General features: G+C 52.0%; 1 protein-coding gene across 3 annotated transcripts in view; it reads left to right on the plus strand.

Moving 5' to 3' along the window:
* Positions 1-22209, plus strand: part of tex10 (testis expressed 10) — a 40129-nt gene that overhangs the window by 275 nt on the left and 17645 nt on the right. For 2 of the 3 annotated variants that reach the window (XM_065027706.1, XM_065027704.1), the window contains exons 2-13: positions 148-352; positions 425-612; positions 2667-2993; positions 3082-3297; positions 3475-3721; positions 3814-3926; positions 4276-4532; positions 4623-4758; positions 4886-5055; positions 8621-8798; positions 9877-9965; positions 10097-10230. In XM_065027706.1, coding sequence (XP_064883778.1) covers positions 167-352; positions 425-612; positions 2667-2993; positions 3082-3297; positions 3475-3721; positions 3814-3926; positions 4276-4532; positions 4623-4758; positions 4886-5055; positions 8621-8798; positions 9877-9965; positions 10097-10230 — 2241 coding nt within the window. In that variant the 5' untranslated portion in view covers positions 148-166. The remainder of the gene's footprint in view (positions 1-147; positions 353-424; positions 613-2666; positions 2994-3081; positions 3298-3474; positions 3722-3813; positions 3927-4275; positions 4533-4622; positions 4759-4885; positions 5056-8620; positions 8799-9876; positions 9966-10096; positions 10231-22209) is intronic. The other variant, XM_065027705.1, reaches the window with a different exon arrangement.

Below are 22209 nucleotides of genomic sequence, written 5' to 3' on the forward strand. Positions count from 1 at the left end.
ACACACTTCGTTATTGTGTCAAATGGCATCATATTCCCCATAGAGTGAACCACTTCATCAACATCAACCCTGTTTGGCTCTGGTCAGAGCAGAAGTAGTGCACTATATTAGAGAATTGGTTGCAATTTAAGATGTTCCCCTCCACAGATAGTCCTATCCTGCAGAGATGACCAAGTGCAAGAAGAAGAAGAGGCAGGATGACTTCCAGAAGGTCAAGCTGAAGGTGGGGAAGACCAAGCCTAAAGCTGACAACGCCACCAACATCAACTTCCGCACCAAGGGAATAAACCTAACTGAACAGCTGAAGAAAGATGCTAATGCACCCACCACACACCGGAAGCTCAACATCAAGGTAGGTAACACAGACACACAAACACACTCACTCCTCTACTGTACCTTATGCTGTGTGCCTCCCCTCCTCTAGGACCTGTTGTCCCAGCTGCATCACTACAGTGGTACAGTGAAACAGGGAGCTCTTGTGGGACTGAGGGAGTTGCTGACCCTTCACCCCTCAGAGTTAGACCAACACCTCTCCAGTCTGCTCAGCGAGGCTGCTGCCGTCTTCACAGACAAGGACCCGAATGTACGGATGTCTGCCACACGCCTGCTCAGGTTAGAAAAGCATTTTGTTATGACAGTGGGAATTTGTCTTCAGGTCTTTAAAAAACTTTATTTAATAACTTATTAGGGCTGCAATCCCGTTAACGGGATCGATATAACAGCCAGTGAAAGTGCAGGGCGCCAAATTCAAAACAACAGAAATCTCATAATTAAAATTCCTCAAGCATACATGTATCTTATACCATTTTAAAGGTAATCTTGTTGTTAACCCCACCAAAGTGTCCGATTTCAAATAGGCTTTACAGCGAAAGCACCACAAACGATTATGTTAGGTCAGAGCCAAGCCACAGAAGAACACAGCCATTTTTCCAGCCAAAGAGAGGAGTCACAAAAAGCACAAATAGAGATAAAATGAAGCATTAACCTTTGATGATCTTCATCAGATGACACTCATAGGACTTCATGTTACACAATACATGTATGTTTTGTTCGGTAAAGTTCATATTTATATAAAAAAAATCTCAGTATACATTGGGTGCGTTATGTTCAATAGTTCCAAAAACATCTGGTGAATTTGCAGAGAGCCACAACAATTTACAAGTGTTATGCATGGAATTAAAGATATACTTCTCCTTAATGTAACCGCTGTGTCAGATTTCAAAAAAGCTTTACGGAAAAAGCAAACCATGCTATAATCTGGGAACAGCGCGCAGAGAACAAATACATATATCCGCCATGTTGGAGTCAACAGAAGTCAGAAATAACTGGTCACCTTTTCATCCAAGCTAATCAATATTGCCCCTGCAGCCATAAGAAGTTTTAACCAGGTAGATCAGTTGAGAACAAGTTCTCATTTACAACTGCGACCTGGCCAGAATAAAGCAGTGTGACAAAAACAACAACACAGAGTTACACATAGGATAAACAAAAGTACAGTCAATAACAATATACAAATCTTTATACAGTGTGTGCAAATGGAGTAAGGAGGTAAGGCAATAAATAGGCCATAGTGGCGAAATAATTACAATATAGCAATTAAACACTGGAATGATAGATGTTAAAGTAGAGATACTGGGATGCAAAGGAGCAAAATAAATAGCAGTATGGAGATGAGGTAGTTGGATGGACTATTTACAGATGGGCTATGTACAGGTACAGTGATCTGCGAGCTGCTCTGACAGCTGGTGCTTAAAGTTAGAGAGGGAGATATGAGTCTCCAGCTTCAGTGATTTTTGCAGAACGTTCCAGTCATTGGCAGCAGAGAACTGGAAGGAAAGGCAGCCAACGGAGGAATTGGCTTTGGGGGTGACCAGTGAAATATACCTGCTGGAGCGCGTGCTACGGGTGGGTGTTGTTATGGTGACCAGTGAGCTGAGATAAGGCAAAGCTTTACCTAGCAAAGACTTATAGATGATCTGGAGCCAGTGGGTCTGGCGACGAATATGAAGCGAGGGCCAGCCGACGAGAGCATACAGGTCGCAGTGGTGGGTAGTATATGGGGCTTTGGTGACAAAATGGATGGCACTGTGATAGACTGCATCCAGTTTGCTGTGTAGAGTGTTGGAGGCTATTTTGTAAATGACATTGTCGAGGATCGGTAGGATAGTCCGTTTTACAAGGGTATGTTTGGCAGCATGAGTGAAGGAGGCTTTGTTGTGAAATAGGAAGCACATTCTAGATTTAATTTTGGATTGGAGATGCTTAATATGAGTCTGGAAGGAGAGTTTACAGTCTAACCAGACACCTAGGTATTTGTAGTTGTCCACATATTCTAAGTCAGAACCGTCCACATATTCTAAATCAGAACCATCCAGAGTAGTGATGCTGGTCGGGCTGGTGGGTACGGGCAGCGATCGGTTGAAGAGCATGCATTTAGTTTTACTAGCGTTTACAAGCAGTTGGAGGCAACGAAAGGAGTGTTGTATGGCATTGAAGCTCATTTGGAGGTTTGTTAACACAGTATCCACAGTGTCTGTTCTCCAACCCCCACAAAACCATACACCACTTGAGAGCAGCACAGTCCTTGGAGAAATGCCTTAATACCAATTATTCTACTAGTGCACCTCCCTAACCTTTAACCTCTACCCTCTCCGTGCCCTGCCCAGGTTCATAGCCCAGAGTGTGCCAGCAGAGCGGACGTCTTCATTCTTCCCTCTCCTCTCTGCCCACCTCTCCTGTGCCATGACCCACATCGAGACGGGTATCCAGGAGGATGCCCTGAAAGTCCTTGACGTTTTGCTGGACCACTATCCTGCCCTGCTGGCCGCTCGTCCCGCCCTGCTGCTCACCAACTTCCTGGAGCTGATCTCACACAGAAGTACCGGGGGCGGGGCAAGGAAGGGGCAGGATGGGAAGGGGAGGAGCTGGGCCCTGTCAGTCAACCCTAACAGGAACGTGACTGGTCAGCAGTGGAGACTCACAGTGCTGCTCAGGTATTCATACACTTGCAATGAGTTAGCAGTGTCCTATTGGTGTGTACATGTATTTTTCTGGCGTGACCTTTGTGTTTGTGTTTTCCAGACTGGGGCGTTTTCTTCAGGCGGTAGTTGAGGAGAGGCGAGCGGAGGAGGGGGTTGCATGTGTCTCAGGTGACATGTTCAGTGTTTTGAATGGACAAGGAGGAGCTAACGCACCTTTGGAGCTCAACTGGGAGGAGCTTACCTACAGAAAAGGTGGATTTCAGGTGTTTGAACATTCAGGAGCCATGCCCACTCCGCATTCCACCTTCAAACTCAGGTACGCACATCACAGACACCCACTTAATTAAAAAGCATATACACACACACACACACTTCATTAACAAGCATACACACACACACACACTTCATTAACAAGCATATACACACACACACTCTGCTGACTCACTCTCCTGTCCTGCTCATCATCTGTCCCTTTCCTCCACTGTATTTGTAGGCCGGAGACTGAGCCTGGGGCTGGGGTGAGTGAGGGGCTGGGCACAGGGGAGGCTGTACGGGGCTTTGCCTCCACCCTGGTGCCCCTTCTACTAGACGTCTGGGTAGAGGCTAGTGCCAGCGACCGGAGCAAGACTGACAGTGCTCATCTCCTCACCCCCGACGCCATGTCACTGATGTACCAGGTCCTCTCCATACTACAGCTGCTACGCAAGCTGGCGCCACAGAGAGAATACCAGGATACACTGGTAACACACACACACACACACACAGGTCTTCTCTCTCAGTGTAACATGTGTGGTTACCTTTGTTCTATTAACACTGGTGTTTGTGTGTTTAGGATGTGTGGTTTCGCAGTGAGTACCTGGGGGATTTTAAGCAGCACTTCATGAAGAACTTCCCCTATGGAAATCTGGACACCCCTAAACAAAGGCGGAAGACAGACCCCAAGAGGTGAGGTGGTGCTAGGGCCCATGGTGTATGTGTAGGTACTCCAGCGTTTCCCAAACTAGGGGTCGCTACCCCATATGTGTCTCCTGATTTGAAAATGGGGTCGTGAGAGAAACTCTTGGGGGGGGGACATCTGGTCTATAGTCAACTGAATGCTCTGCTTAGTCGTAGAACCACGGTTCAATTTCAGCTATTAGTGGTTAGGACAAACCGTGGTTTCTGTTTTCTTCCTAAAAATTTGCTCTAACCATTGAACAGTTTGAGCTATTACCAATTATGATATATAATATCATCACAAAATTACTGGGGGGGACATAATTAAAAGTGTGTGTGTTTGGGTGTGGTGTTTCAGGAGTAAGCAGTCCACTACAATCCCAGGGCAGACAGTGGAACCCTTGGCTCTGAACGTGCTGCTCTGCCAGGTCATGGTTTCCATGGTTACCCTCAGCCAGAGGGAGGGGCAAGCCCAGGAGCCCGATGCTGAGTGGCTGATGCCTCTGAGAGGGTTTGTCCAAGAGACTCTATCCAGTGGGGCCAAACTGAGCCAAAGACACCTACATACACTCCTGGAGACTGTCTGGAGAATGGTCATCACACAACGCAGCAGGGGTAAGACTGTGTGGGCAGTCAAGGGTGCAGTTATGAGTTCATCTTAAATGGTTTTCACATGTCTGGCGTCCTAACCGGTGGTGTGTGTAGCGGTGACGGAGGATCTGTTACAGGCGGTGTATGTTCAGTACCAGCAGATGAACCTGAATCTGCAGACCAGAACACTGCTACTTTCCTTCTACAGCAGACTGTACCTACAGGAACACAACCACACACACATCGCCAGGTAACACACACACGTTCTAGTGTTTACTGTACCAAATAACCAAAGATATATGTAGGCATAACCAAGTCTGCAGGGTAGACTACTCTGCTCCTAAATGTCTTTCTTCCTCTTCGGTCTCCCCCTTCAGGAGTAGAGTGTTGTCTCGGTGGCTGGCTGCTCTACCGCTCCAGTTGTCCCAGCTGGGCCACCGTAACCCTGCCCTCTCAGACAGGCTCCTGCTCTCCATCCAGGCTGCTGCCTCCCGCGGGAACAAGGCCCTGCTGAACTCCCTACACACGCATGCATGCAGGCTCTATGGTGAATACACACACACACACCTGTATGCAGGCTCTATGGTGAATACACACACACACACCTGTATGCAGGCTCTACGATGAATACACACACACACACCTGTATGCAGGCTCTACGGTGTATATACACACACACCTGTATGCAGGCTCTACGGTGAATACACACACACACACCTGTATGCAGGCTCTACGGTGAATACACACACACACACACCTGTATGCAGGCTCTACGGTGTATATATAACATAAAAAAACACACATGTGAAGCTCCACTTATAACAGTCGGGCAGATCGGTACTAAACAGGTAGTCACTAAATGGCCATGCTAGAAAAGACCTAAATGACAATGTACCTTTTGAAGTTGTTTTCTATGTTTCTCCACTGGGGGGCAGTAAAGGTCCATCTGAACTCCATAGCAGGAGAGAGAGGGGAGCATGTTGTTACAAGCTAGAGACAAAGGTTGGAGGAGTATCAGTTAAAAGGAGTGGAGGTTGTGGGTGGTGGAGGGCACCTATGTTGTAATATAATCTAAGACAGAACTGGTGAGGGGGTTTGTGTTATGATTAAAGGCCCTAGTGAAGACAGATCTGGTGAGGGGGTTTGTGTTATGATTAAAGGCCCTAGGGAAGACAGAACTGGGGAGGGTGGGGGGGTTTGTGTTATGATTTAAAGGCCCTAGGGAAGACTGAACTGGGGAGGGTGGGGGGTTTGTGTTATGATTAAAGGCCCTAGGGAAGACTGAACTGGGGAGGGTGGGGGGGTTTGTGTTATGATTTAAAGGCCCTAGTGAAGACAGATCTGGTGAGGGGGTTTGTGTTATGATTAAAGGCCCTAGTGAAGACAGATCTGGTGAGGGGGTTTGTGTTATGATTAAAGGCCCTAGGGAAGACAGAACTGGGGAGGGTGGGGGTTTGTGTTATGATTAAAGGCCCTAGTGAAGACAGATCTGGTGAGGGGGTTTGTGTTATGATTAAAGGCCCTAGGGAAGACAGAACTGGGGAGGGTGAGGGGGTTTGTGTTATGATTAAAGGCCCTAGTGAAGACAGATCTGGTGAGGGGGTTTGTGTTATGATTTAAAGGCCCTAGGGAAGACTGAACTGGGGAGGGTGGGGGGGTTTGTGTTATGATTTAAAGGCCCCAGAGAAGACAGAACTGGGGAGGGTGAGGGGGTTTGTGTTATGATTAAAGGCCCTAGGGAAGACAGAACTGGGGAGGGTGAGGGGGTTTGTGTTATGATTTAAAGGCACTAGGGAAGACAGAACTGGGGAGGGTGAGAGGGTTTGTGTTATGATTTAAAGGCCCCAGAGAAGACAGAACTGGGGAGGGTGAGGGGGTTTGTGTTATGATTAAAGGCCCTAGGGAAGACGGAGTGGGCGATTCACCGTCACAAGACTCTGTTTGTCTGAATGGTCTGTGACATCAGCAATGTGCGTCAGCAGGCAACATAACATAATACAGACTATCTGGTCATTACTACTCTCTCTTTATCTCTCTCCCTTTATCTCTCTAGCTCTCTCTCTTTATCTCTCTCTTTATCTCTGTCTGTTTGATGATTTTAGTTCTTAGACCATAAACTGGTGATGGATAGTCCATTCACTCTTTACGTCACAATTGGCTTCTTTTTGCTAGGTACTGTGTGTGTGTTTACAACACCATGGTCCTAGATAGGTACAGGAGTGCAAGCTTTTGTTCCAGCCCAGCACTAACACACCAGATTCAGCTCATCAAGGGCTTGATGGTTACAGGTGACTAATGATTGGGTGTATTGGATAGGAGCTAAGGTTCGACAGGACCACAGTTTCCTTCCTGTGTTATAGTGTATGAGCTGTAGTTTCCCTCCTCTGCTATAGTGTATGAGCTGTAGTTGCCCTCCTCTGCTATAGTGTATGAGCTGTAGTTGCCCTCCTCTGCTATAGTGTATGAGCTGTAGTTGCCCTCTGCTATAGTGTATGAGCTGTAGTTGCCCTCCTCTGCTATAGTGTATGAGCTGTAGTTGCCCTCCTCTGCTGTAGTGTATGAGCTGTAGTTGCCCTCCTCTGCTATAGTGTATGAGCTGTAGTTGCCCTCCTCTGCTGTAGTGTATGAGCTGTAGCCCTCCCTCCTCTGCTATAGTGTATGAGCTGTAGTTGCCCTCCTCTGCTATAGTGTATGAGCTGTAGTTGCCCTCCTCTGCTATAGTGTATGAGCTGTAGTTGCCCTCCTCTGCTATAGTGTATGAGCTGTAGTTGCCCTCCTCTGCTATAGTGTATGAGCTGTAGTTGCCCTCCTCTGCTATAGTGTATGAGCTGTAGTTGCCCTCCTCTGCTATAGTGTATGAGCTGTAGTTGCCCTCCTCTGCTATAGTGTATGAGCTGTAGTTGCCCTCCTCTGCTATAGTGTATGAGCTGTAGTTGCCCTCCTCTGCTATAGTGTATGAGCTGTAGTTGCCCTCCTCTGCTATAGTGTATGAGCTGTAGTTGCCCTCCTCTGCTATAGTGTATGAGCTGTAGTTGCCCTCCTCTGCTATAGTGTATGAGCTGTAGTTGCCCTCCTCTGCTATAGTGTATGAGCTGTAGTTGCCCTCCTCTGCTATAGTGTATGAGCTGTAGTTGCCCTCCTCTGCTATAGTGTATGAGCTGTAGTTGTCCTCCTCTGCTATAGTGTATGAGCTGTAGTTGCCCTCCTCTGCTATAGTGTATGAGCTGTAGTTGCCCTCCTCTGCTATAGTGTATGAGCTGTAGTTGCCCTCCTCTGCTATAGTGTATGAGCTGTAGTTGCCCTCCTCTGCTATAGTGTATGAGCTGTAGTTGCCCTCCTCTGCTATAGTGTATGAGCTGTAGTTGCCCTCCTCTGCTATAGTGTATGAGCTGTAGTTGCCCTCCTCTGCTATAGTGTATGAGCTGTAGTTGCCCTCCTCTGCTATAGTGTATGAGCTGTTGCCCTCCTCTGCTAGTGTATGAGCTGTAGTTGCCCTCCTCTGCTGTAGTGTATGAGCTGTAGTTGCCCTCCTCTGCTGTAGTGTATGAGCTGTAGTTGCCCTCCTCTGCTATAGTGTATGAGCTGTGTAGTTGGTGATGTTGGTGATGTGTAGAGCAGCCAAACTGGTAAAAAAATACTACAGTTTGAACTTTAACGGCTTTAACAAGGTAGAAAGTGTATAGAGGTAATAATAAATGTACATTTCTAAATAATTTAATCTCTGGAAAAGTGTTCTTCAATCACACTATTTTTTATATAAAGCTTTTAGCAGCATTTTTGTTGATTTTGTGGTCTCAAACCAGTGAGTTTATTTAAATTATTAATCAAGAATATGGGCAAAATGTAATTATTGAGAATGAAAGACGTGGGAATGTTGTTCCCTTGTCATATAATTGCTACATTTAATATCAATATAGAATTAAAAATAGTTTTCCAAATTGTATTTTGACTATTATTTTTCTTGACGCGAATATTGGGTCAAGACTGACAACCTGGTTCAATATGGGTCCTGAGACAACCAGTTGAGAACCACTGTTGTAGAGTTTGTATATTGACGTGTGTGTGTGTGTGTGTGTGTGTGTGTGTGTGTGTGTGTGTGTGTGTGTGTGTAGACCCACAGGAGGGCAGTGTGGTATTGTTACCGGCTGAATCTCAGCAGCGATTGGTCCAGCTACTCTACTTCCTGCCTGTGATGTCACAGGGTCTGTTGGCCAATCTGAGTCGCTGCTGCACTGCGGGACGCGTCTCTGCCGGCCTGGCTGCCTCACTCATACGCATCATACACCTCAGGTAACCCCAGCAACCTCCCAAAGCTACAGGTCAGAAACTCTGTCACTAACCCAATGTTCTTACATGGTCCCTGTGTCACAGAAATGTGAGAGTCATGTGCCATGTGGTTTAAACTTAAACAACGTTTGAGCGTTGAGGTTTCATCCTCAAAACATCTAGATGATTCCAGGGCAGACCAACATCACGTGGCCTTTACGGTTTGACATCGTTTCTCTTGCACTTAAAAATGTTCTGAATAGAATTTTCAATTCATAAAAGTGTGAGTGAGAGAGAGCCGTCAGTCATTCCTGGTTAGAGAGGGGAGACAGCAGACCGATGGTTCGCCAGCTTAATGGAATCAAACAATCAACCAATTAAGGCACGTCGAGGGTTGTGGCACAAGATCAGTGTCATGAGCTCATGGTTTATAACAAGGCCTGATGCTGATGGCACTTGATGGGAATTTCTAGTTCACTGGACCTTTAGATGGCAGTGTTGGTCCTTTAGTGTGCTGTTGTGTGTGAGCATAGCAATGTTTTGCCGTTTGGTCATGCTGTGGTTTGCCAGTGGTTTGCCTCACACGCATCCGACCTTGCATAACGCTATCAGTGTTCATCGCCGGCAAATGTGTGTGTATTTGTGAGACACCCAGTGTTTCTCTGGGGTAGTGTTACACACACACACACCTGTCTAGGGGTAGGGGAAGTGTGCGCGCGTGTAGAGACTAGGGGTTGGGGCTCCACTCCAGACCGTCCTCTCTCACTCCACCAACACTCCAGACCGTCCTCTCTCACTCCACCAACACTCCAGACCGTCCTCTCTCACTCCACCAACACTCCAGACCGTCCTCTCTCACTCCACCAACACTCCAGACCGTCCTCTCTCACTCCACCAACACTCCAGACCGTCCTCTCTCACTCCACCAACACTCCAGACCGTCCTCTCTCACTCCACCAACACTCCAGACCGTCCTCTCTCACTCCACCAACACTCCAGACAGTCCTCTCTCACTCCACCAACACTCCAGACCGTCCTCTCTCACTCCACCAACACTCCAGACCGTCCTCTCTCACTCCATTGTAACCTGTGTGCGTTTCAGGTCCTCTTTGAGTGGCTGGTCAGTAGGGTCTCAGGACGCGACCCTGCGTGATGTTGACTACATCAGCTTCCTCTTCTCCACCCTCACAGGTCAGGCTCCGCCCTCACATTTCCTGTCTCACTGGTATCTGGTCATCAGATGTGATGAATATTCAGGTTCTTGAAGAAGTACACTCCAAGAAAACTTACCAAGAAAACTTACCAATCTTTCTCTCTTTCAGGGTTTTCGTCTGATGAGCTGGCCACCCTGCAGGAGGCTGGGGATGAGAGCGTGCTCCCTCCCTCCCCCCTCTCCCCCCTCAGTCTCTACCCCACCCCCCTGGAGCAATTCACACACCACTGGGACGTGGTGGAGGTCAGGACACACCTCACTCAGAACACCTAGCAGGGCTTTATAAGTGACTGTTGTGACAGAGACGGTGAATGAGAGGTCTAGATGGAGTGTAAAATGTGAAAAGATAAAGACAGCGACCGAGATGGAGACTGAGCACTTCTGCCAGTGTAGTGTACCTGTGAGAGGTGTTCTGGACACTGTGTCAGTTATTTAGTTCCCCCTGGTGTCACACACAGGGCTCAGAGGGGGGATGCTTTATCTGGCCACGCTGGCCGAGAGGGGAACCTTTATCGCGTTGCGCAGGCTGTGTCTGCGTGGTTATCGGGCACTGTGGAAATGTAGAAATGCTAATGAGAGCCTGTGGCATGACGGGAGTGTGACATTTGTGCTCGGAAATTACTGTTAAAGGAAACGTGCCCCGAAGCAAGAGGTGTGTGTGGAGGGGGGCTATAATCACTAATTCAGCTCTTCAATTAGACCCTGAGATCCTGGTCATCTCATCTCATGTCTGAGTCAATCAGACTGAGGGTTGGGGGGGCAGGGGGGACAGGATTAGGGGACGGACCATGTCTGCTCTGATTCCACTAATGAGACAGGATTGTTTTTAATGGAGGAGAGAATGCCAACAGGTGCACACAGGTCTGGGGGCTGGTTCACACACACATTCTAACACATTGAACACACCTCATTTCAATAGAACGTAATGACAAATTGGCTTTTGATTTGAAGTTAATGAGGAAAAGTTTAACATTGTTTCTCACCTCTGAAAGTTTGTGTGATGCACTCTCGTCTCACCTGTACCCCTCTGTCGCTCTCTACAGTGTGTGTGATACCCTCTCGTCTCACCTGTACCCCTCTGTCGCTCTCTACAGTGTGTGTGATACCCTCTCGTCTCACCTGTACCCCTCTGTCGCTCTCTACAGTGTGTGTGATACCCTCTCGTCTCACCTGTACCCCTCTGTCGCTCTCTACAGTGTGTGTGATACCCTCTCGTCTCACCTGTACCCCTCTGTCGCTCTCTACAGTGTGTGTGATGCCCTCTCGTCTCACCTGTACCCTCTGTCGCTCTCTACAGTGTGTGTGATGCCCTCTCGTCTCACCTGTACCCCTCTGTCGCTCTCTACAGTGTGTGTGATGCCCTCTCTCTCACCTGTACCCCTCTGTCGCTCTCTACAGTGTGTGTGATGCCCTCTCGTCTCACCTGTACCCCTCTGTCGCTCTCTACAGTGTGTGTGATGCCCTCTCTCTCACCTGTACCCCTCTGTCGCTCTCTACAGTGTGTGTGATGCCCTCTCGTCTCACCTGTACCCTCTGTCGCTCTCTACAGTGTGTGTGATGCCCTCTCGTCTCACCTGTACCCTCTGTCGCTCTCTACAGTGTGTGTGATGCCCTCTCGTCTCACCTGTACCCCTCTGTCGCTCTCTACAGTGTGTGTGATGCCCTCTCTCTCACCTGTACCCCTCTGTCGCTCTCTACAGTGTGTGTGATGCCCTCTCTCTCACCTGTACCCCTCTGTCGCTCTCTACAGTGTGTGTGATGCCCTCTCGTCTCACCTGTACCCTCTGTCGCTCTCTACAGTGTGTGTGATGCCCTCTCGTCTCACCTGTACCCCTCTGTCGCTCTCTACAGTGTGTGTGATGCCCTCTCGTCTCACCTGTACCCCTCTGTCGCTCTCTACAGTGTGTGTGATGCCCTCTCGTCTCACCTGTACCCCTCTGTCGCTCTCTACAGTGTGTGTGATGCCCTCTCGTCTCACCTGTACCTCTGTCGCTCTCTACAGTGTGTGTGATGCCCTCTCGTCTCACCTGTACCCCTCTGTCGCTCTCTACAGTGTGTGTGATGCCCTCTCGTCTCACCTGTACCCCTCTGTCGCTCTCTACAGTGTGTGTGATGCCCTCTCGTCTCACCTGTACCCTCTGTCGCTCTCTACAGTGTGTGTGATGCCCTCTCGTCTCACCTGTACCCCTCTGTCGCTCTCTACAGTGTGTGTGATGCCCTCTCGTCTCACCTGTACCCTCTGTCGCTCTACAGTGTGTGTGATGCCCTCTCGTCTCACCTATACCCCTCTGTCGCTCTCTACAGTGTGTGTGATGCCCTCTCGTCTCACCTGTACCCTCTGTCGCTCTCTACAGTGTGTGTGATGCCCTCTCGTCTCACCTGTACCCCTCTGTCGCTCTCTACAGTGTGTGTGATGCCCTCTCGTCTCACCTGTACCCCTCTGTCGCTCTCTACAGTGTGTGTGATGCCCTCTCTCTCACCTGTACCCCTCTGTCGCTCTCTACAGTGTGTGTGATGCCCTCTCGTCTCACCTGTACCCTCTGTCGCTCTCTACAGTGTGTGTGATGCCCTCTCGTCTCACCTGTACCCTCTGTCGCTCTCTACAGTGTGTGTGATGCCCTCTCGTCTCACCTGTACCCCTCTGTCGCTCTCTACAGTGTGTGTGATGCCCTCTCTCTCACCTGTACCCTCTGTCGCTCTCTACAGTGTGTGTGATGCCCTCTCTCTCACCTGTACCCCTCTGTCGCTCTCTACAGTGTGTGTGATGCCCTCTCGTCTCACCTGTACCCCTCTGTCGCTCTCTACAGTGTGTGTGATGCCCTCTCGTCTCACCTGTACCCCTCTGTCGCTCTCTACAGTGTGTGTGATGCCCTCTCGTCTCACCTGTACCCCTCTGTCGCTCTCTACAGTGTGTGTGATGCCCTCTCGTCTCACCTGTACCCCTCTGTCGCTCTCTACAGTGTGTGTGATGCCCTCTCGTCTCACCTGTACCCTCTGTCGCTCTCTACAGTGTGTGTGATGCCCTCTCGTCTCACCTGTACCCCTCTGTCGCTCTCTACAGTGTGTGTGATGCCCTCTCGTCTCACCTGTACCCCTCTGTCGCTCTCTACAGTGTGTGTGATGCCCTCTCGTCTCACCTGTACCCTCTGTCGCTCTCTACAGTGTGTGTGATGCCCTCTCGTCTCACCTGTACCCCTCTGTCGCTCTCTACAGTGTGTGTGATGCCCTCTCGTCTCACCTGTACCCTCTGTCGCTCTCTACAGTGTGTGTGATGCCCTCTCGTCTCACCTGTACCCCTCTGTCGCTCTCTACAGTGTGTGTGATGCCCTCTCGTCTCACCTGTACCCCTCTGTCGCTCTCTACAGTGTGTGTGATGCCCTCTCGTCTCACCTGTACCCTCTGTCGCTCTCTACAGTGTGTGTGATGCCCTCTCGTCTCACCTGTACCCCTCTGTCGCTCTCTACAGTGTGTGTGATGCCCTCTCGTCTCACCTGTACCCCTCTGTCGCTCTCTACAGTGTGTGTGATGCCCTCTCGTCTCACCTGTACCCCTCTGTCGCTCTCTACAGTGTGTGTGATGCCCTCTCGTCTCACCTGTACCCCTCTGTCGCTCTCTACAGTGTGTGTGATGCCCTCTCTCTCACCTGTACCCCTCTGTCGCTCTCTACAGTGTGTGTGATGCCCTCTCTCTCACCTGTACCCCTCTGTCGCTCTCTACAGTGTGTGTGATGCCCTCTCGTCTCACCTGTACCCCTCTGTCGCTCTCTACAGTGTGTGTGATGCCCTCTCGTCTCACCTGTACCCTCTGTCGCTCTCTACAGTGTGTGTGATGCCCTCTCGTCTCACCTGTACCCCTCTGTCGCTCTCTACAGTGTGTGTGATGCCCTCTCGTCTCACCTGTACCCCTCTGTCGCTCTCTACAGTGTGTGTGATGCCCTCTCGTCTCACCTGTACCCTCTGTCGCTCTCTACAGTGTGTGTGATGCCCTCTCTCTCACCTGTACCCCTCTGTCGCTCTCTACAGTGTGTGTGATGCCCTCTCGTCTCACCTGTACCCTCTGTCGCGCTCTACAGTGTGTGATGCCCTCTCGTCTCACCTGTACCCCTCTGTCGCTCTCTACAGTGTGTGTGATGCCCTCTCGTCTCACCTGTACCTCTGTCGCTCTCTACAGTGTGTGTGATGCCCTCTCGTCTCACCTGTACCCTCTGTCGCTCTCTACAGTGTGTGTGATGCCCTCTCGTCTCACCTGTACCCTCTGTCGCTCTCTACAGTGTGTGTGATGCCCTCTCGTCTCACCTGTACCCCTCTGTCGCTCTCTACAGTGTGTGTGATGCCCTCTCGTCTCACCTGTACCCCTCTGTCGCTCTCTACAGTGTGTGTGATGCCCTCTCGTCTCACCTGTACCCCTCTGTCGCTCTCTACAGTGTGTGTGATGCCCTCTCTCTCACCTGTACCCTCTGTCGCTCTCTACAGTGTGTGTGATGCCCTCTCTCTCACCTGTACCCCTCTGTCGCTCTCTACAGTGTGTGTGATGCCCTCTCGTCTCACCTGTACCCCTCTGTCGCTCTCTACAGTGTGTGTGATGCACTCTCGTCTCACCTGTACCCTCTGTCGCTCTCTACAGTGTGTGTGATGCCCTCTCTCTCACCTGTACCCCTCTGTCGCTCTCTACAGTGTGTGTGATGCCCTCTCGTCTCACCTGTACCCCTCTGTCGCTCTCTACAGTGTGTGTGATGCCCTCTCGTCTCACCTGTACCCCTCTGTCGCTCTCTACAGTGTGTGTGATGCCCTCTCGTCTCACCTGTACCCCTCTGTCGCTCTCTACAGTGTGTGTGATGCCCTCTCGTCTCACCTGTACCCCTCTGTCGCTCTCTACAGTGTGTGTGATGCCCTCTCTCTCACCTGTACCCCTCTGTCGCTCTCTACAGTGTGTGTGATGCCCTCTCGTCTCACCTGTACCCCTCTGTCGCTCTCTACAGTGTGTGTGATGCCCTCTCGTCTCACCTGTACCCCTCTGTCGCTCTCTACAGTGTGTGTGATGCCCTCTCGTCTCACCTGTACCCCTCTGTCGCTCTCTACAGTGTGTGTGATGCCCTCTCTCTCACCTGTACCCCTCTGTCGCTCTCTACAGTGTGTGTGATGCCCTCTCGTCTCACCTGTACCCTCTGTCGCGCTCTACAGTGTGTGTGATGCCCTCTCTCTCACCTGTACCCCTCTGTCGCTCTCTACAGTGTGTGTGATACCCTCTCGTCTCACCTGTACCCCTCTGTCGCTCTCTACAGTGTGTGTGATGCCCTCTCGTCTCACCTGTACCCTCTGTCGCTCTCTACAGTGTGTGTGATGCCCTCTCGTCTCACCTGTACCCTCTGTCGCTCTCTACAGTGTGTGTGATGCCCTCTCTCTCACCTGTACCCCTCTGTCGCTCTCTACAGTGTGTGTGATGCCCTCTCGTCTCACCTGTACCCCTCTGTCGCTCTCTACAGTGTGTGTGATGCCCTCTCTCTCACCTGTACCCCTCTGTCGCTCTCTACAGTGTGTGTGATGCCCTCTCGTCTCACCTGTACCCTCTGTCGCTCTCTACAGTGTGTGTGATGCCCTCTCGTCTCACCTGTACCCTCTGTCGCTCTCTACAGTGTGTGTGATGCCCTCTCGTCTCACCTGTACCCCTCTGTCGCTCTCTACAGTGTGTGTGATGCCCTCTCTCTCACCTGTACCCCTCTGTCGCTCTCTACAGTGTGTGTGATGCCCTCTCTCTCACCTGTACCCCTCTGTCGCTCTCTACAGTGTGTGTGATGCCCTCTCGTCTCACCTGTACCCCTCTGTCGCTCTCTACAGTGTGTGTGATGCCCTCTCGTCTCACCTGTACCCTCTGTCGCTCTCTACAGTGTGTGTGATGCCCTCTCGTCTCACCTGTACCCCTCTGTCGCTCTCTACAGTGTGTGTGATGCCCTCTCGTCTCACCTGTACCCCTCTGTCGCTCTCTACAGTGTGTGTGATGCCCTCTCGTCTCACCTGTACCCCTCTGTCGCTCTCTACAGTGTGTGTGATGCCCTCTCGTCTCACCTGTACCCCTCTGTCGCTCTCTACAGTGTGTGTGATGCCCTCTCGTCTCACCTGTACCCCTCTGTCGCTCTCTACAGTGTGTGTGATGCCCTCTCGTCTCACCTGTACCCTCTGTCGCTCTCTACAGTGTGTGTGATGCCCTCTCGTCTCACCTGTACCCCTCTGTCGCTCTCTACAGTGTGTGTGATGCCCTCTCGTCTCACCTGTACCCTCTGTCGCTCTCTACAGTGTGTGTGATGCCCTCTCGTCTCACCTGTACCCCTCTGTCGCTCTCTACAGTGTGTGTGATGCCCTCTCGTCTCACCTGTACCCCTCTGTCGCTCTCTACAGTGTGTGTGATGCCCTCTCGTCTCACCTGTACCCCTCTGTCGCTCTCTACAGTGTGTGTGATGCCCTCTCGTCTCACCTGTACCCCTCTGTCGCTCTCTACAGTGTGTGTGATGCCCTCTCTCTCACCTGTACCCCTCTGTCGCTCTCTACAGTGTGTGTGATGCCCTCTCGTCTCACCTGTACCCTCTGTCGCTCTCTACAGTGTGTGTGATGCCCTCTCGTCTCACCTGTACCCTCTGTCGCTCTCTACAGTGTGTGTGATGCCCTCTCGTCTCACCTGTACCCCTCTGTCGCTCTCTACAGTGTGTGTGATGCCCTCTCTCTCACCTGTACCCCTCTGTCGCTCTCTACAGTGTGTGTGATGCCCTCTCTCTCTCACCTGTACCCCTCTGTCGCTCTCTACAGTGTGTGTGATGCCCTCTCGTCTCACCTGTACCCCTCTGTCGCTCTCTACAGTGTGTGTGATGCCCTCTCGTCTCACCTGTACCCCTCTGTCGCTCTCTACAGTGTGTGTGATGCCCTCTCGTCTCACCTGTACCCCTCTGTCGCTCTCTACAGTGTGTGTGATGCCCTCTCGTCTCACCTGTACCCCTCTGTCGCTCTCTACAGTGTGTGTGATGCCCTCTCGTCTCACCTGTACCCTCTGTCGCTCTCTACAGTGTGTGTGATGCCCTCTCGTCTCACCTGTACCCCTCTGTCGCTCTCTACAGTGTGTGTGATGCCCTCTCGTCTCACCTGTACCCCTCTGTCGCTCTCTACAGTGTGTGTGATGCCCTCTCGTCTCACCTGTACCCCTCTGTCGCTCTCTACAGTGTGTGTGATGCCCTCTCGTCTCACCTGTACCCCTCTGTCGCTCTCTACAGTGTGTGTGATGCCCTCTCGTCTCACCTGTACCCTCTGTCGCTCTCTACAGTGTGTGTGATGCCCTCTCTCTCACCTGTACCCTCTGTCGCTCTCTACAGTGTGTGTGATGCCCTCTCGTCTCACCTGTACCCTCTGTCGCTCTCTACAGTGTGTGTGATGCCCTCTCGTCTCACCTGTACCCCTCTGTCGCTCTCTACAGTGTGTGTGATGCCCTCTCGTCTCACCTGTACCCTCTGTCGCTCTCTGCAGTGTGTGTGATGCCCTCTCGTCTCACCTGTACCCCTCTGTCGCTCTCTACAGTGTGTGTGATGCCCTCTCGTCTCACCTGTACCCCTCTGTCGCTCTCTACAGTGTGTGTGATGCCCTCTCTCTCACCTGTACCCTCTGTCGCTCTCTACAGTGTGTGTGATGCCCTCTCTCTCACCTGTACCCCTCTGTCGCTCTCTACAGTGTGTGTGATGCCCTCTCGTCTCACCTGTACCCTCTGTCGCTCTCTACAGTGTGTGTGATGCCTCTCGTCTCACCTGTACCCTCTGTCGCTCTCTACAGTGTGTGTGATGCCCTCTCTCTCACCTGTACCCTCTGTCGCTCTCTACAGTGTGTGTGATGCCCTCTCGTCTCACCTGTACCCCTCTGTCGCTCTCTACAGTGTGTGTGATGCCCTCTCGTCTCACCTGTACCCCTCTGTCGCTCTCTACAGTGTGTGTGATGCCCTCTCGTCTCACCTGTACCCCTCTGTCGCTCTCTACAGTGTGTGTGATGCCCTCTCGTCTCACCTGTACCCCTCTGTCGCTCTCTACAGTGTGTGTGATGCCCTCTCGTCTCACCTGTACCCCTCTGTCGCTCTCTACAGTGTGTGTGATGCCCTCTCGTCTCACCTGTACCCTCTGTCGCTCTCTACAGTGTGTGTGATGCCCTCTCGTCTCACCTGTACCCCTCTGTCGCTCTCTACAGTGTGTGTGATGCCCTCTCGTCTCACCTGTACCCTCTGTCGCTCTCTACAGTGTGTGTGATGCCCTCTCGTCTCACCTGTACCCCTCTGTCGCTCTCTACAGTGTGTGTGATGCCCTCTCGTCTCACCTGTACCCTCTGTCGCTCTCTACAGTGTGTGTGATGCCCTCTCGTCTCACCTGTACCCCTCTGTCGCTCTCTACAGTGTGTGTGATGCCCTCGTCTCACCTGTACCCTCTGTCGCTCTCTACAGTGTGTGTGATGCCCTCTCGTCTCACCTGTGCCCCTCTGTCGCGCTCTACAGTGTGTGTGATGCCCTCTCGTCTCACCTGTACCCCTCTGTCGCTCTCTACAGTGTGTGTGATGCCCTCTCGTCTCACCTGTACCCCTCTGTCGCTCTCTACAGTGTGTGTGATGCCCTCTCGTCTCACCTGTACCCCTCTGTCGCTCTCTACAGTGTGTGTGATGCCCTCTCGTCTCACCTGTACCCCTCTGTCGCTCTCTACAGTGTGTGTGATGCCCTCTCGTCTCACCTGTACCCCTCTGTCGCTCTCTACAGTGTGTGTGATGCCCTCTCGTCTCACCTGTACCCCTCTGTCGCTCTCTACAGTGTGTGTGATGCCCTCTCGTCTCACCTGTACCCTCTGTCGCTCTACAGTGTGTGTGATGCCCTCTCGTCTCACCTGTACCCCTCTGTCGCTCTCTACAGTGTGTGTGATGCCCTCTCGTCTCACCTGTACCCTCTGTCGCTCTCTACAGTGTGTGTGATGCCCTCTCGTCTCACCTGTACCCCTCTGTCGCTCTCTACAGTGTGTGTGATGCCCTCTCGTCTCACCTGTACCCTCTGTCGCTCTCTACAGTGTGTGTGATGCCCTCTCGTCTCACCTGTACCCCTCTGTCGCTCTCTACAGTGTGTGTGATGCCCTCTCGTCTCACCTGTACCCTCTGTCGCTCTCTACAGTGTGTGTGATGCCCTCTCGTCTCACCTGTACCCTCTGTCGCTCTCTACAGTGTGTGTGATGCCCTCTCGTCTCACCTGTACCCCTCTGTCGCTCTCTACAGTGTGTGTGATGCCCTCTCTCTCACCTGTACCCCTCTGTCGCTCTCTACAGTGTGTGTGATGCCCTCTCTCTCACCTGTACCCCTCTGTCGCTCTCTACAGTGTGTGTGATGCCCTCTCGTCTCACCTGTACCCCTCTGTCGCTCTCTACAGTGTGTGTGATGCCCTCTCGTCTCACCTGTACCCCTCTGTCGCTCTCTACAGTGTGTGTGATGCCCTCTCGTCTCACCTGTACCCCTCTGTCGCTCTCTACAGTGTGTGTGATGCCCTCTCGTCTCACCTGTACCCCTCTGTCGCTCTCTACAGTGTGTGTGATGCCCTCTCGTCTCACCTGTACCCCTCTGTCGCTCTCTACAGTGTGTGTGATGCCCTCTCGTCTCACCTGTACCCCTCTGTCGCTCTCTACAGTGTGTGTGATGCCCTCTCGTCTCACCTGTACCCCTCTGTCGCTCTCTACAGTGTGTGTGATGCCCTCTCTCTCACCTGTACCCCTCTGTCGCTCTCTACAGTGTGTGTGATGCCCTCTCTCTCACCTGTACCCCTCTGTCGCTCTCTACAGTGTGTGTGATGCCCTCTCGTCTCACCTGTACCCCTCTGTCGCTCTCTACAGTGTGTGTGATGCACTCTCGTCTCACCTGTACCCTCTGTCGCTCTCTACAGTGTGTGTGATGCCCTCTCTCTCACCTGTACCCCTCTGTCGCTCTCTACAGTGTGTGTGATGCCCTCTCGTCTCACCTGTACCCCTCTGTCGCTCTCTACAGTGTGTGTGATGCCCTCTCGTCTCACCTGTACCCTCTGTCGCTCTCTACAGTGTGTGTGATGCCCTCTCGTCTCACCTGTACCCCTCTGTCGCTCTCTACAGTGTGTGTGATGCCCTCTCGTCTCACCTGTACCCCTCTGTCGCTCTCTACAGTGTGTGTGATGCCCTCTCGTCTCACCTGTACCCCTCTGTCGCTCTCTACAGTGTGTGTGATGCCCTCTCGTCTCACCTGTACCCTCTGTCGCTCTCTACAGTGTGTGTGATGCCCTCTCGTCTCACCTGTACCCCTCTGTCGCTCTCTACAGTGTGTGTGATGCCCTCTCGTCTCACCTGTACCCTCTGTCGCGCTCTACAGTGTGTGTGATGCCCTCTCGTCTCACCTGTACCCCTCTGTCGCTCTCTACAGTGTGTTTGATGCCCTCTCGTCTCACCTGTACCCCTCTGTCGCTCTCTACAGTGTGTGTGATGCCCTCTCGTCTCACCTGTACCCCTCTGTCGCTCTCTACAGTGTGTGTGATGCCCTCTCTCTCACCTGTACCCCTCTGTCGCTCTCTACAGTGTGTGTGATGCCCTCTCGTCTCACCTGTACCCTCTGTCGCGCTCTACAGTGTGTGTGATGCCCTCTCGTCTCACCTGTACCCCTCTGTCGCTCTCTACAGTGTGTTTGATGCCCTCTCGTCTCACCTGTACCCCTCTGTCGCTCTCTACAGTGTGTGTGATGCCCTCTCGTCTCACCTGTACCCCTCTGTCTCTCTACAGTGTGTGTGATGCCCTCTCTCTCACCTGTACCCCTCTGTCAGCTCTCTACAGTGTGTGTGATGCCCTCTCGTCTCACCTGTACCCCTCTGTCGCTCTCTACAGTGTGTGTGATGCCCTCTCGTCTCACCTGTACCCTCTGTCGCTCTCTACAGTGTGTGTGATGCCCTCTCGTCTCACCTGTACCCTCTGTCGCTCTCTACAGTGTGTGATGCCCTCTCGTCTCACCTGTACCCCTCTGTCGCTCTCTACAGTGTGTGTGATGCCCTCTCGTCTCACCTGTACCCCTCTGTCGCTCTCTACAGTGTGTGTGATGCCCTCTCGTCTCACCTGTACCCCTCTGTCGCTCTCTACAGTGTGTGTGATGCCCTCTCGTCTCACCTGTACCCTCTGTCGCTCTCTACAGTGTGTGTGATGCCCTCTCTCTCACCTGTACCCTCTGTCGCTCTCTACAGTGTGTGTGATGCCCTCTCGTCTCACCTGTACCCTCTGTCGCTCTCTACAGTGTGTGTGATGCCCTCTCGTCTCACCTGTACCCTCTGTCGCTCTCTACAGTGTGTGTGATGCCCTCTCGTCTCACCTGTACCCCTCTGTCGCTCTCTACAGTGTGTGTGATGCCCTCTCTCTCACCTGTACCCTCTGTCGCTCTCTACAGTGTGTGTGATGCCCTCTCTCTCACCTGTACCCCTCTGTCGCTCTCTACAGTGTGTGTGATGCCCTCTCGTCTCACCTGTACCCCTCTGTCGCTCTCTACAGTGTGTGTGATGCCCTCTCGTCTCACCTGTACCCCTCTGTCGCTCTCTACAGTGTGTGATGCCCTCTCGTCTCACCTGTACCCTCTGTCGCTCTCTACAGTGTGTGTGATGCCCTCTCGTCTCACCTGTACCCCTCTGTCGCTCTCTACAGTGTGTGTGATGCCCTCTCGTCTCACCTGTACCCTCTGTCGCTCTCTACAGTGTGTGTGATGCCCTCTCGTCTCACCTGTACCCCTCTGTCGCTCTCTACAGTGTGTGTGATGCCCTCTCTCTCACCTGTACCCCTCTGTCGCTCTCTACAGTGTGTGTGATGCCCTCTCGTCTCACCTGTACCCCTCTGTCGCTCTCTACAGTGTGTGTGATGCCCTCTCTCTCACCTGTACCCCTCTGTCGCTCTCTACAGTGTGTGTGATGCCCTCTCGTCTCACCTGTACCCTCTGTCGCTCTCTACAGTGTGTGTGATGCCCTCTCGTCTCACCTGTACCCTCTGTCTCTCTACAGTGTGTGTGATGCCCTCTCGTCTCACCTGTACCCCTCTGTCGCTCTCTACAGTGTGTGTGATGCCCTCTCTCTCACCTGTACCCCTCTGTCGCTCTCTACAGTGTGTGTGATGCCCTCTCTCTCACCTGTACCCCTCTGTCGCTCTCTACAGTGTGTGTGATGCCCTCTCGTCTCACCTGTACC

Source organism: Oncorhynchus nerka, linkage group LG14, assembly GCF_034236695.1.
Source record: "Oncorhynchus nerka isolate Pitt River linkage group LG14, Oner_Uvic_2.0, whole genome shotgun sequence".
In the NCBI taxonomy this organism is placed as follows: domain Eukaryota; kingdom Metazoa; phylum Chordata; class Actinopteri; order Salmoniformes; family Salmonidae; genus Oncorhynchus; species Oncorhynchus nerka.